The sequence below is a fragment of the Haliotis rufescens genome, unplaced genomic scaffold (assembly GCF_023055435.1).
Source record: "Haliotis rufescens isolate VD_foot unplaced genomic scaffold, xgHalRufe1.0.p SCAF_1, whole genome shotgun sequence".
Classification (NCBI taxonomy): domain Eukaryota; kingdom Metazoa; phylum Mollusca; class Gastropoda; order Lepetellida; family Haliotidae; genus Haliotis; species Haliotis rufescens.
In genome coordinates this window covers 42,579,090-42,595,062 of record NW_025963779.1, presented here as the reverse complement: position 1 = coordinate 42,595,062, position 15,973 = coordinate 42,579,090, and the positions used below count along the sequence as shown (strand labels likewise).

General features: G+C 36.3%; 1 protein-coding gene across 3 annotated transcripts in view; it reads right to left on the bottom strand.

The window, feature by feature from the left end:
* Positions 1-15,973, bottom strand: part of LOC124115359 (vacuolar protein 8-like) — a 376,809-nt gene that overhangs the window by 259,440 nt on the left and 101,396 nt on the right. For all 3 annotated transcript variants that reach the window (XM_046476306.2, XM_046476308.2, XM_046476307.2), the window contains exon 7: positions 3,416-3,624. In XM_046476306.2, the coding sequence (XP_046332262.2) occupies positions 3,416-3,624 (209 nt within the window). The remainder of the gene's footprint in view (positions 1-3,415; positions 3,625-15,973) is intronic.

The following is a 15,973-nucleotide window of genomic DNA, read 5'->3' as shown; positions in this document are numbered from 1 at the left end:
GAAGTTATAAGCAGGGGTGGAAAAGGGTTCTCTCCGAGGTTATAAGCATGGGTGGAAAAGGGTTTTCTCAGAAGTTATAAGCAATGATGGAAAAGGGTTTACTCAGAAGTTATAAGCTGGGGTGGAAAAGGATTCTCTCAGAAGTTATAAGCAGGGGTGGAAAAGGGTTTTCTCAGAAGTTATAAGCAGGGGTGGAAAAGGGTTCTCTCAGAAGTTATAAGCAGGGGTGGAAAAGGGTTTTCTCAGAAGTTATCAGCATGGGTGGAAAAGGGTTCTCTCAGAAGTTATAAGCAGGGGTGGAAAAGGGTTCTCTCAGAAGTTATAAGCAGGGGTGGAAAAGGGTTCTATCAGCAGTTATAAGCAGGGGTGGAAAAGGGTTTTCTCAGAAGTTATAAGCTGGGGTGGAAAAGGGTTCTATCAGCAGTTATAAGCAGGTGTGGAAAAGGGTTTTCTCAGCAGTTATAAGCTGGGGTGGAAAAGGGTTCTCTCAGAACTTATAACAAGGGTGGAAAAGGTTTTTTTTTAGAAGTTATAAGCAGGGGTGGAAAAGGGTTCTCTCAGAAGTTATAAGCAGGGGTGGAAAAGGGTTCTATCAACAGTTATAAGCAGGGGTGGAAAAGGGTTCTCTCAGAAGTTATAAGCAGGGGTGGAAAAGGGTTCTATCAACAGTTATAAGCAGGGGTGGAAAAGGGTTCTCTCAGAACTTATAAGCAGGGGTGGAAAAGGGTTCTATCAGCAGTTATAAGCAGGGGTGGAAAAGGGTTTTCTCAGAAGTTATAAGCTGGGGTGGAAAAGGGTTCTATCAGCAGTTATAAGCAGGGGTGGAAAAGGGTTTTCTCAGCAGTTATAAGCTGGGGTGGAAAAGGGTTCTCTCAGAAGTTATAAACAGGGGTGGAAAAGGGTTTTCTCAGAAGTTATAAGCAATGATGTAAAAGGGTTTACTCAGAAGTTATAACCAGGGGTGGAAAAGGGTTCTCTCAGAAGTTTATAAGCAGGGGTGGAAAAGGGTTTTCTCAGAAGTTATAAGCATGGGTGGAAAAGGGTTTTCTCAGAGTTTATAAGCAGGGGTGGAAAAGGGTTTTCTCAGAAGTTATAAGCAGGGGTGGAAAAGGGTTTTCTCAGAGGTTATAAGCAGGGGTGGAAAAGGGTTCTCTCGGAAGTTATAAGCTGGGTTGGAAAAGGGTTTTCTCAGAAGTTATAAGCATGGGTGGAAAAGGGTTCTCTCAGAAGTTATAAGCAGGGGTGGAAAAGGGTTTTCTCAGAAGTTATCAGCATGGGTGGAAAAGGGTTCTCTCCGAGGTTATAAGCAGGGGTGGAAAAGGGTTTGCTCAGAAGTTATAAGCAGGGGTGGAAAAGGGTTCTCTCAGAAGTTATAAGCAGGGGTGGAAAAGGGTTTTCTCAGAAGTTATAAGCAGGGGTGGAAAAGGGTTCTCTCAGAACTTATAAGCAGGGGTGGAAAAGGGTTCTATCAGCAGTTATAAGCAGGGGTGGAAAAGGGTTTTCTCAGAAGTTATAAGCTGGGGTGGAAAAGGGTTCTATCAGCAGTTATAAGCAGGTGTGGAAAAGGGTTTTCTCAGCAGTTATAAGCTGGGGTGGAAAAGAGTTCTCTCAGAACTTATAACAAGGGTGGAAAAGGTTTTTTTTTAGAAGTTATAAGCAGGGATGGAAAAGGGTTCTCTCAGAAGTTATAAGCAGGGGTGGAAAAGGGTTCTATCAACAGTTATAAGCAGGGGTGGAAAAGGGTTCTCTCAGAAGTTATAAGCAGGGGTGGAAAAGGGTTCTATCAACAGTTATAAGCAGGGGTGGAAAAGGGTTCTCTCAGAACTTATAAGCAGGGGTGGAAAAGGGTTCTATCAGCAGTTATAAGCAGGGGTGGAAAAGGGTTTTCTCAGAAGTTATAAGCTGGGGTGGAAAAGGGTTCTATCAGCAGTTATAAGCAGGGGTGGAAAAGGGTTTTCTCAGCAGTTATAAGCTGGGGTGGAAAAGGGTTCTCTCAGAAGTTATAAACAGGGGTGGAAAAGGGTTTTCTCAGAAGTTATAAGCAATGATGTAAAAGGGTTTACTCAGAAGTTATAACCAGGGGTGGAAAAGGGTTCTCTCAGAAGTTTATAAGCAGGGGTGGAAAAGGGTTTTCTCAGAAGTTATCAGCATGGGTGGAAAAGGGTTTTCTCAGAGTTTATAAGCAGGGGTGGAAAAGGGTTTTCTCAGAAGTTATAAGCATGGGTGGAAAAGGGTTTTCTCAGAGGTTATAAGCAGGGGTGGAAAAGGGTTCTCTCAGAAGTTATAAGCTGGGTTGGAAAAGGGTTTTCTCAGAAGTTATAAGCATGGGTGGAAAAGGGTTCTCTCAGAAGTCATAAGCAGGGGTGGAAAAGGGTTTCCTCAGAATTTATAAGCAGGGGTGGAAAAGGGTTTTCTCAGAAGTTATAAGCAGGGGTGGAAAAGGGTTCTCTCAGAACTTATAACAAGGGTGGAAAAGGTTTTTTTTCAGAAGTTATAAGCAGGGGTGGAAAAGGGTTCTCTCAGAAGTTATAAGCAGGGGTGGAAAAGGGTTCTATCAACAGTTATAAGCAGGGGTGGAAAAGGGTTCTCTCAGAACTTATAAGCAGGGGTGGAAAAGGGTTCTATCAGCAGTTATAAGCAGGGGTGGAAAAGGGTTTCTCAGAAGTTATAAGCTGGGGTGGAAAAGGGTTCTATCAGCAGTTATAAGCAGGGGTGGAAAAGGGTTTTCTCAGCAGTTATAAGCTGGGGTGGAAAAGGGTTCTCTCAGAAGTTATAAACAGGGGTGGAAAAGGGTTTTCTCAGAAGTTATAAGCAATGATGTAAAAGGGTTTACTCAGAAGTTATAACCAAGGGTGGAAAAGGGTTTTCTCAGAAGTTATAAGCAGGGGTGGAAAAGGGTTTTCTCAGAAGTTATAAGCAGGGGTGGAAAAGGGTTTTCGCAGAAGTTATAAGCAGGGATGGAAAAGGGTTTTCTCAAAAGTTATAAGCAGGGGTGGAAAAGGGTTCTCTTAGAAGTTATAAGCAGGGGTGGAAAAGGGTTTTCTCAGAAGTTATAAGCTGGGGTGGAAAAGAAATAAACAGAACTTGGTCTAATGTACAAAACAGAGATTTTCATGATGTGAAGTTCAACTTCGAAAATGAAATTGCATGGTGCTTGGGAAGCTATTAAGAACCTTATCTAGCATCTGGTTACAGACGGTTTTTTATATTTGTGAAGAGAAATGTAAAGGGAGAAATTGTGCTAATATTTTCATCTCTTCATTCTGCCACCAAACTCATGAGGTATATATGCATGCACTTTCTGGGGAAATGGGCTTAAAATGCATGTAAGTAGCCTTGCATACACCCACTCACACTTTCAATGTGAGTGGTCATGAGCTATGTTAATGATGCACCACATGAGCATCCTTCCTACCTTTTCTTGTCTTGAGTACATCAAACTGATCAGCTGCAGAATAACATCATGATTGCCAATAGCTACCATCATTGCTCGATGTTTTTCATGGACAGCAACATTGCTGAGTGCAGCAATACAAGTATACTGGATCTCTTCATCTGGGGAATGTAGCATATCCACCAACACAGGTAGTGCTCCCTGAGACACAAGCTCGTTACGATTACATTCTACAACACACACAAAAATACAAAGCATTAAAACAACATCATACCACAATGAAATAACATGCAGTCAAGGAGAGGCAGGTACAAGTGACACAGTAAACTTGAAATGAAATTGTTTTCGCTCTGGCAAAAGTATTGTAGCAGGTGTATATATTTGTATTTTAGGTTTTTTTGTAAATAAATCTATTTCAAGTTTTGTTTCTGTTGAACTATATTCAACAGAGGTGTGTTTTTATCCCATCATTCTAAGACCAGCCCTCAGTGATCAATCACATCCCAAGCTGTACTACATTCTTTGTCCAGCCCTCTACTGATCAATCACATCCCAAGCTATCCTGTGATTGGCCAAATTCAAACTTTACCTTCTTCTCTGACCAACTCCATATTGCCACCTTCACTGCATTAGGAGTATTCGTAGATCACCACAAAAGGTTTGTTTATAATTTATCTTGACTTCCAAATAGGATTAAATAGTAATCAAAGATTAGGCATTATAAATAAGTATCTAAGAAGTAATTATCATATTTACATTGAATCATATATTTCTATTAATGTTGATGTTTTGAATTAATGTTTTAGAGGTTGAACTTTAACCTGAGCAATAGTATATTTTAATATTATCTTGTATACATGCTAAGTTATATCTACAATAATGGAAGTGCACAAAGAATGCATTTTGTTATTCATTTCATTGTATTTAGTCTCTCTAAGTATTTATTCCTGCTCTTTCTTCTGCAGGACATATCATGAACGGTGACATTTGAAGGGTATCACGTTTCACACCCTTGTGCCACACATAGGGTATGTGTAACCATTTAACTTAATATGTATTATAAGCCATTTCTATCATATCATCTAATAATACTTAGTTGTAAGTAATGTAACAGAAATGATTGCTTTGATGATTATATGATATATTTTAATATGCATATACTATATTATCTGTTGTTTCTTATCACAGGGTGTCTATCGTGATTATTCACAAATAAACATAAGCCTCACACCCTGTCTTGGTATCATTTATACATATATATAATGGATAAAGCCAAGTAAACCCAGTTACAGTACTGTTGAAAATATCTTGACAATTGTCTTTTTTAACTTTTAAATAAACAACAAACTGAATTTCTCAATTCTGTCTTCATTGAAACTGCTGCTTCAAAATGTCACTCAATGATATACAGCTGGACCCCATTACCTCGAGGTCCGTTTTTCCAAAAGTACCTATATCTCGAACCTATTCTCCGTTTCCAAGCACCTCACTATACTAATACATATAATTTCAACTACTTATCTCTAATTCAAGATACAAATACATAGCACTATCTCAAAACTTGGACTCTGTCCTAACTTTGACTTTACTACTGCAGTTTTGTGAAGCACTAACAAGTATTTCATATTGCAGGCAGCAATTCTCCGGAAAATATGAAGCACCTCTCCTGACAAAAGTATCTCACATCACTGTAAAAGTACACTGCAACTTGAACCAATTGTTCAACCAATTCTGTACTTGCCTTTTAATCCCATTGTAAATGGTAATCTTTATTGACAAATAAAACCATGCGAGGAGACGTGAGTAAAAACATGGTGGTACTTCCAGGTTTCATCAAAAGGTGCTAATCAAAGTTAGATTAAAGGAGTCAAAGCCACATGATGCTCATCATAATATCCAAGTGTGACAAGCTCAAGTATTTAAACATATGTAGATAACTATTAATTAAGATTTATAAGTTAGTTGTAAGGTTGTATGACCTTGTTACCATTCCATCTTATTAGTTGATTATGATATTTACATTAAACATTAGTAAGAATATTAGTTATGTTTTATACTTTAGTATTTTATACATTAAACATTCATGCCATAGCTCTGTAACATTAAGCAAGCTTTCTCTCAGTTCAACCTCCACTTGTTGTCACACAGCAAGTAGTATAGGTAATGGGGGTTCTGCTGCAACCCCACTGGAGCCAGATTTATATACCTATACTGCTACTACAGATGGAATTTTTTATGCAAAAATGATGATGCTATTTAACAATTATCATGAGATTAAACTAAATTGTAATGAAAATATTCTCTATTATTTTTACTCATACGCATACCATTATTTTAAACAAAGTAATATTCAACAGTTCTTCGTTCATTTTACTAGATGACCAGACTATATACTCTTTTTTCGAAATTGGAAAGAAACAATTGATGACCGTATTTTGTTGGTTTGACATCACTGATATAATATATACCCTGTGGTATATCTTGCCATTTGATTGGCTCCATTACACAAGAAAAAATACCCATATATACAAAATATACAATTTTGTATATTTGATATTTCCAAAATATACAATTTTGTATAGTTGGTATTTCCAAAATATACAATTTTGTATATATGGTTAGATTTTACCACTGCTTCATTCAATTTCCTCACCTCTTATAGAATGTTTCACATAATATGTGGTTGCAAAGTTTACTAATGATACCGAACAGTATAATTATTGCATGTGACAATAATGCTTTAATACTATTTTCATTATGACAACTATATGATGTTATGAAATAATTTGTATTTCGTTATGTTTTACAGATCTTAATAACAGTTTGATCAATATAAAATGCGTACGCCAGCAACAAGTAGTTGAAAGTAGTTTTAAACATTGATGTTTATCATTCCAAAGCTCTGTTCTCCAGCTCAGTTCATCTTTGTTTACGAGAACGTTTTTAATATGGGCAATTTTCTTCTTTCGGGACATTGGAGCAGTCATAATATTCATAACATCATAAATATTAAGATTACAGGCAATTTTAACAACTTTAGTACTCCATGAACTTTTACATAGTAACCATTTTCTTCATCAAAGCGTTACAAGTACTGTTATTAAATCTTGGGGTAGTCTAAAAACATTAGCATGTAATGTAACAAACGGGGAGGAGAGACCCATGTCTCCATTAGTGGCTATACATGGAGGTACCGTTACTAACACCAAGAAATAATTTACCGGCTCTATTTTGGATTAGATTAACTTTTTATCCTCATATACCAGAGCCATAGAACATTACCGGCTCAACAAGACTTTCATACAGTTTCATAAAAAACATCATAAGACATACACCCAACAGAATAAGACAAAGCATGGCTGGCAGAATTGTACAACTCTTTCACAGTTTCACATATCTAGATGCTCGTCAACCCGTAGTCCCAGAAAACAATATGATTCTACATAGACCAGTGTTTGCCCAGCGTAGAGGAATCTGGTTAATCTGTATCACTTAACGAGTGGTGAATAGCTTACTCTGCCCACAGTCGAGAGCAGCACAGTAATTAGTAGTTTAGACCAGGCGAATACACTGGTCACACTTGACTGGTCTGTCTGATGATTCGGTCACCTGCCAAATGGGATGTCTGACAATTGGGTGTGAACCTTACAGAGAAAGTTATTTTATGAATGCGTCACGTGTTTCAAAAGAGATGACCATTATCTAAGTAAAATACTTCTAAGATCATAAAGGACATAACATTTAATAAAGTGAAATTCATTTTCGACAAACTTTTATGAACAATTTTAAAACAGTGCGGGCAGATTCTATTTTCTAAAAGGTTTGGGGGGTTGTAAATCGTCCTGTTTCGATCCAGATCTAAAACTAGCTAAAATGCGACGGTGGTCCCTGTATTTAAAACATAAGGAGCAACAACGTTACGATCATGAAAGTTCTTAATGTATTGCCCTTAACGTTATGTTTATCGTTCCAAAGCTCTGTTCTCCAGCTCAGTTCATCTTTGTTTACGAGAACGTTTTTAATATGGGCAATTTTCTTCTTTCGGGACATTGGAGCAGTCATAATATTCATAACATCATAAATATTAAGATTACAGGCAATTTTAACAACTTTAGTACTCCATGAACTTTTACATAGTAACCATTTTCTTCATCAAAGCGTTACAAGTACTGTTATTAATCTTGGGGTAGTCTAAAAACATTAGCATGTAATGTAACAAACGGGGAGGAGAGACCCATGTCTCCATTAGTGGCTATACATGGAGGTACCGTTACTAACACCAAGAAATAATTTACCGGCTCTATTGTGGATTAGATTAACGTTTTATCCTCATATACCAGAGCCATAGATCATTACCGGCTCAACAAGACTTTCATACAGTTTCATAAAAAAACATCATAAGACATACACCCAACAGAATAAGACAAAGCATGGCTGGCAGAATTGTACAACTCTTTCACAGTTTCACATATCTAGATGCTCGTCAACCCGTAGTCCCAGATAACGATATGATTCTACATAGACCAGTGTTTGCCCAGCGTAGAGGAATCTGGTTAATCTGTATCACTTAACGAGTGGTGAATAGCTTACTCTGCCCACAGTCGAGAGCAGCACAGTAATTAGTAGTTTAGACCAGGCGAATACACTGGTCACACTTGACTGGTCTGTCTGATGATTCGGTCACCTGCCAAATGGGATGTCTGACAATTGGGTGTGAACCTTACAGAGGAAGTTATTTTATGAATGCGTCACGTGTTTCAAAAGAGATGACCATTATCTAAGTAAAATACTTCTAAGATCATAAAGGACATAACATTTAATAAAGTGAAATTCATTTTCGACAAACTTTAATGAACAATTTTAAAACAGTGCGGGCAAATTCTATTTTCTAAAAGGTTTGGGGGGTTGTAAATCGTCCTGTTTCGATCCAGATCTAAAACTAGCTAAAATGCGACGGTGGTCCCTGTATTTAAAACATAAGGAGCAACAACGTTACGATCATGAAAGTTCTTAATGTATTGCCCTTAACGTTATGTTTATCGTTCCAAAGCTCTGTTCTCCAGCTCAGTTCATCTTTGTTTACGAGAACGTTTTTAATATGGGCAATTTTCTTCTTTCGGGACATTGGAGCAGTCATAATATTCATAACATCATAAATATTAAGATTACAGGCAATTTTAACAACTTTAGTACTCCATGAACTTTTACATAGTAACCATTTTCTTCATCAAAGCGTTACAAGTACTGTTATTAATCTTGGGGTAGTCTAAAAACATTAGCATGTAATGTAACAAACGGGGAGGAGAGACCCATGTCTCCATTAGTGGCTATACATGGAGGTACCGTTACTAACACCAAGAAATAATTTACCGGCTCTATTTTGGATTAGATTAACCTTTTATCCTCATATACCAGAGCCATAGAACATTACCGGCTCAACAAGACTTTCATACAGTTTCATAAAAAACATCAAAAGACATACACCCAACAGAATAAGACAAAGCATGGCTGGCAGAATTGTACAACTCTTTCACAGTTTCACATATCTAGATGCTCGTCAACCCGTAGTCCCAGATAACGATATGATTCTACATAGACCAGTGTTTGCCCAGCGTAGAGGAATCTGGTTAATCTGTATCACTTAACGAGTGGTGAATAGCTTACTCTGCCCACAGTCGAGAGCAGCACAGTAATTAGTAGTTTAGACCAGGCGAATACACTGGTCACACTTGACTGGTCTGTCTGATGATTCGGTCACCTGCCAAATGGGATGTCTGACAATTGGGTGTGAACCTTACAGAGGAAGTTATTTTATGAATGCGTCACGTGTTTCAAAAGAGATGACCATTATCTAAGTAAAATACTTCTAAGATCATAAAGGACATAACATTTAATAAAGTGAAATTCATTTTCGACAAACTTTAATGAACAATTTTAAAACAGTGCGGGCAAATTCTATTTTCTAAAAGGTTTGGGGGGTTGTAAATCGTCCTGTTTCGATCCAGATCTAAAACTAGCTAAAATGCGACGGTGGTCCCTGTATTTAAAACATAAGGAGCAACAACGTTACGATCATGAAAGTTCTTAATGTATTGCCCTTAACGTTATGTTTATCGTTCCAAAGCTCTGTTCTCCAGCTCAGTTCATCTTTGTTTACGAGAACGTTTTTAATATGGGCAATTTTCTTCTTTCGGGACATTGGAGCAGTCATAATATTCATAACATCATAAATATTAAGATTACAGGCAATTTTAACAACTTTAGTACTCCATGAACTTTTACATAGTAACCATTTTCTTCATCAAAGCGTTACAAGTACTGTTATTAAATCTTGGGGTAGTCTAAAAACATTAGCATGTAATGTAACAAACGGGGAGGAGAGACCCATGTCTCCATTAGTGGCTATACTGGAGGTACCGTTACTAACACCAAGAAATAATTACGGGCTCTATTGTGGATTAGATTAATGTTTTATCCTCATATACCAGAGCCATAGATCATTACCGGCTCAACAAGACTTTCATACAGTTTCATAAAAAAACATCATAAGACATACACCCAACAGAATAAGACAAAGCATGGCTGGCAGAATTGTACAACTCTTTCACAGTTTCACATATCTAGATGCTCGTCAACCCGTAGTCCCAGATAACGATATGAATCTACATAGACCAGTGTTTGCCCAGCGTAGAGGAATCTGTTTAATCTGGTTAATCTGACTGTTGGAATATTATCTATGCATTATCCTGTCTAAAAATCTAGATATATTTACAATATCATGTATGCATTTTTGAATCATTGTATTCCGGAGTGGTCTTCATATAAACTTCTTGACCAATCCGCTTCATGTACATTTTCAGAAAAACATAACATAACATGGGAATACCGTTCGAATTGAGCCTCACTCAATTTCCCTGTGCGCTGTGATTTTTTATTTATTTTTTTTAAATGAAAATTTTACAGGGACTAGCTGTGCTACCACACATGTTAAACCATTTTTACAGTTTTGTCTAATTTTAGCGATAATGAAAACTGAGTAGAGATAAGATATATTGATGAACAACGTCTTTATTACAGTTAGGAGCGACGCTTAGGTGTATGTTGTAACACCATTATCAAGCAAGTGATGTTGTTCATCCACAGATCTTATCCTCTCTCAATACTCCAACTTCTAAATTCCTCGCAAAGAAGATAATGATACTTGTTTTGAATCTTGCCATCGTACAAAATATTCTTCACACAGTATTCAAGAAACAATGTAATATTAATATCATACTACGCCATCAATATATGTTGTGCAATATTTGAGAGGTTGGCGCCTGTCGGGACGGTGTGAGATGCTAAAACTGTTCTTGTATAGTCTAGTATCCTTTGGCTAGTGACAGCTACCACTGTTTATTCCCATTCAAGTTGCTAACGGTGTTTCATCTAAACAGTATTATGGGAACGGAAATTAAAACATTACTTCATTCGTTATGCTACCATTTTTGAATATATGTCCATGAGATTAATCTGTTCATTTTTCCGTATTTTTATTACGGAACTTATAGCTTTGTGTGGCACAAACGATCAAATAGTAAGATGACTACAATTAAAGGGCATTAATAACGAGAGGCTGTTCACATATATGTACATCATATATGTATCACGCGAATCATTTCTGATTTTACTCGACGTAAGAGCTAGAAACGTTACCTACTTCCGGCGCAGCGGTTCTAGATGTTGGCGCTATCTAGATTGGGTCCCTGACACATGCAGCTCTATTTGATGGGTGTATTGTACTTAATAAGCTGAACTTTTATAAATCTATTTTTTGCAAATATATACTGGTCACTCCAACTAATCATTGTTACTAAAATATATAGGATTGTTGTCTGTAACGTGTCCATTCGTATGTCTGTTTTACGTCTGTTCTACTAATTATTGACACTAAGAAACTCGTACAATTTTTTAAATCATTACTAAACGTGTTGTACTTGTCTACATCTGAATTGAAAAGTGGGAGAAAAGTTGCTTACTGTATTTTGCCGCCTTTGATGGTTCTGATGATCAAGATGACAACGTCAAAATCTAAGTGTTCAGGAGTCGATGAGGATTCAGGAGTTTTTGAATTGATGCAGAATCAAGGTTGGGGGTTATTATAGGCCTAATAGTGCACCACGTGATTTATGTCCAGGCCCCCGTGACATGCAGTTGTCATGTGACATGTAATTAACTAATTGAATTGCAAAAACAATTCCGACAGCAAATAACCGCATCCACAACAACAATGCGTGGATGCAAAGAAAGAAACCATTTTAAACCCCTTTCTGTATATTTGTATTTGTATTCCTTTCTGAAACTATCATTCTACAAACAGTTGTGTTCACCGCCCATTGTGATACTTCTACTTAAGAAAATAAAAAAGGATGTTTATTTAGTCATTTGACATGCGTTCATTGTAAACAAGGATTAGTGTGAAAGGATTACTAAGTTTTCATCCAGTATAATGCACTTCCTCGATTAGCATAATTAGAACAGAGTTTGTTATTAGTTATATCCTGACTCCAGTTAACCAAGGCAGCTACATCAGTTGTGATTTATGAATTTGTGGAATCTTAATGAAAATAACGACCGCCTGTCACAAAAATGCAAACGAACATTGAACACGCACAGTTGCAGATTTTCCTTTCGTACATTTGAGGGTGAACGTGAACGAAGCCGTGCAAGATGCTTTACAGCGATTTGTCTTCAGAACACATATTGAGCTCAGGTAAGTTTATTAATGATGATATTTTCATCCATTCATAGATATGGCGATCATGAGCGCTGACACTATATATATTCGCAATAGAACATTTGGAAGACTAGACACAAATTGAGTCACAATATGACAACATCAAATCAAAGAATTTGTTTAATGCAACAGATTTAAGGCATTGAAATTGTACATTATTATAAAATACATGAGTGTCGCTACGTCTCATGTCAAATACATCAATGAATTCTTTATAAAAAAAAATAATTTAATATTACTATGAATTTATAGCTAAAATTATGGAGTCTTGCATGTCGAGCCAACAAACTATAGTACATATTATTCACCTTGGAATTTCTGTTTACTGTGCTTGCGGTGGGGTCAACCCTATTCCCGAAATGGACAGTTCCAAATACTACTGCATAAAATATTAATGCCAATTTGGAGAAAATTACCAAATGAATGAATGCAAGTAAAACTTAATCCAGGGAAAAAGAAAACTGTTCAATATCACGTCAAAGTGTGCCCAAGTGCAAAACCTAATCTTAAAATGAAAGGACTTTGGTATTAATATTTCAGTCAGATTATGATATTGGCGAGTTAACGAGGTAAGCCCTATGATTACTTGTCTTAAATACCTTTCTGGTGTCCACCGCCGTGAACCATACTCAATCACTCAGATAAATAACTCCTTTTACATAAGTCATGAACAAGCATATATATATTGCCAATATTTTGCTCCCATGTTTTGGATAATTGTACCAAAGAAAAAGAATTAATCCTAGAATGTCTACACATTAATTCATTACGGACGCTGAAATAATGCCGATGAGACGTTAATTTTTACCTCGCCCACTCACTGATTACGGACTATTTGTGGGCCAATAAGAGGTACAAGCCACGTGAAAATGTAGAGTGAGACCAACGTAGCCATTACACCTTTTTACAAGATGGAAAACATCTTTGCTGTTAGTGATTACATATAAAGAAATCTAACCAATTCACAGGCTATACGTTGTAGAACTGAATGCAAGTCATTCCTACCTGATACCATTAATAATTGGAATAGTCACCGGAAAAAGAGGATTATTAAACTTAGACAATGTTATATTCAGTTAAGCCATGATACCAGATTTTGTCACTTTAAACTTCCATCGGCTTAAAAAACACATCTCAGATAACACATCATGCATGCTCTTGTGGCTGTCACAATGGTACACTGCATTAATTTTTACACATGCCCCAACTACAATATATTTAGAAACGATTCTATTCTAAAGGTTAAGTGAGTTTCTAATCAGTGGTTTATTGGAAACAATTTGAACAGTGCCTAATTTAGCTATTTTGAAATCGGCCATGTACATCCGACGTTCGGGTGGATTTGCACATATATAATAACTAGTAGTAAGACTTAATACATACTTTGAGGCACGTATTAAGTATTAAAGAGTTAAATAACTTTTCTTAGGAAACCCCTTTCCATCAACCGCACTGTTGACCTATCTTTTTTGTTCTGTTTTGATGTATTGATGTATTATTTAATACAATATGTATATCTCCCCTCATCCCAATGTTAATAAAAGGAAGCTTGGTGGGGACTTTTGGGATATAAGAAATGAATACAGACTGCCATATTGTCTGAATGTCTTAACAATCACCGGGTGTGACCACGTAGACAGGATATCATTCGGGTTTCTCATAATTACTCCATGAGCATGCTTGGTATTGTAGCTTGGGGATATTAAATGTAAGTTTGTTATCAGAGGAGATTGATAGTGAACTTTTAGTACCAGTTAGATATGATATCTATATGACTTCTTTCTGTTTGACAAAGGATTAAGGGTATATGTGTGGGTAATCCTTCCACGCTGATGAAAGAAAGTCACTCTACTAGTTCATGTAATCTACGTCAAATAAGATCAGAACACATGCATTATTACAACATACTCAGGATACCAATAACAACGAAATGTACAAATTAACAAACATGATCAATATTATTATTACATGTTAATGCCATGTATGTAAATATAGCTATATAAACATATGTTTAATTTTTCAGCTTGTGTGAAGTCGTCCATAAATACAAGAAAACGTATATTTTCCCAAAATTATATTACCCTCAAAAGGGCAATTATATTCATGTTACATTTTTTCAGTCTCTTTTTTAATTCGAATGACGTAACATTTATGTTACTTTGATTTTATTAGACCCATGTTGTTGTTACAGACCCAGGGATTGACTAGGTTCATTACATGTCATAAAAGTGCCGGGACATAATATGGTGGCAATACATTCTCTAATTAACACCTGTCACAAAGGGACGGGCAATTTGGGTTTGTCCTCAGGGAATGTGTTATGCAATTTGTGTATTCACGAAATAACATTCAACAAATTATGTACATGGTCCTGTGATGTAGGATTGATGCATTCGTACTTTTTATAAATAAATGAATTGCATTTTTTTTCTTAACCGTGTGCGAAATACGCATAATGTCGGAAAGCGCAAGTTAAATACTGACTTCATCCCAAAATAAATCACAAACCCTCTCTTATAATTTGTATATTATTCTATATTTTAATTATGTAAATCACGTTCCTGTCACTTTTAAAGTAGAATACGTTAGTCACTCAACCAATTCCATTATTATTTTCCCAAAGATCAAAGATAAAAGCAGTTATCAAGATTTATTTTCCATATCTTTAAAAATACTTAATCTTTACATTGAAACTGCCATCATGATGTATTATTATTATTATTATTATTATTTTTACTATTATTATTGATGTACATATGGTTTGCACCCAACCATGCGCGTGCCAAATTATACAGCATCAAGCTTTTAGAGCGCCAACTAAGTTTTCCAAAGTAGAAATTAAGCCAAATGAATATATATCAAGTTTCCTTTTGCTAGAACATATGCATGCTGTTGTGTTTTTTCAAGGTAATCTTCGTTCTCGCATTGATAACAATATTTAAAGAACAAGTATTATAAAATATAATACGGGAATATATTACACACGTTATTTACGCATCCGGTTGCTCATAATACAATTTTCCCCAAGGCCACCGTTTTAAAAAACGCAATTTTCCGCGTTTCCGCCGAGATTTCACATTATAACAATGTATATCTACAATGAAACCGACAGCTCAGAACAAACCAAATTCAACACTTTTAAGTAGTGATAAAATAGTTTTCATCCTCTGTGCAATCCACTCTGTTGGCATATGTGCACGAGAGCATGTTACAAAACACATCGCGGCCTCCCCGTAAAACAAATCCAAGCTCAAACACTTTCAATACAGAAGTTACCGCCAAAGCAATCGCCCCCGACAGCTAATCCCCTCTGTGCATTTGACCATAAAGTCTACTCACATACCAAGCACCGCGCCAGGAAAAGTACCAGACGCCTCAACCGCCCACCCGTCAATATCATTGCAAGGACAGTATGTACTCCCGCTAACAGTGTGGAGTACTAATTAAACCTTCCAGTAATGTTACCCGCCACTAAATCAGTTTTTTGTAACTTGCTGATACTATTTTGCACATACAAAACATTTATAGAGCAATACATAGCAATTATCCTCCTTTACCAACATATACAAAGAAACACAGTGCTCAACTTAAAATACTTCAATTTGCACATATATCATAATTATACACAAATACATAATAATTATCTCCCTTTACCAATATATACAAACAAAACAAATTTGGATACACCATATATACAAATTTGTATATTTTGTATATGTCATATATACAAACTTGTATATTTTGTATATATCATCTTTCCAATCTTGTATATCCTTTGGAAATATCATCTTTCCAAAGGATAT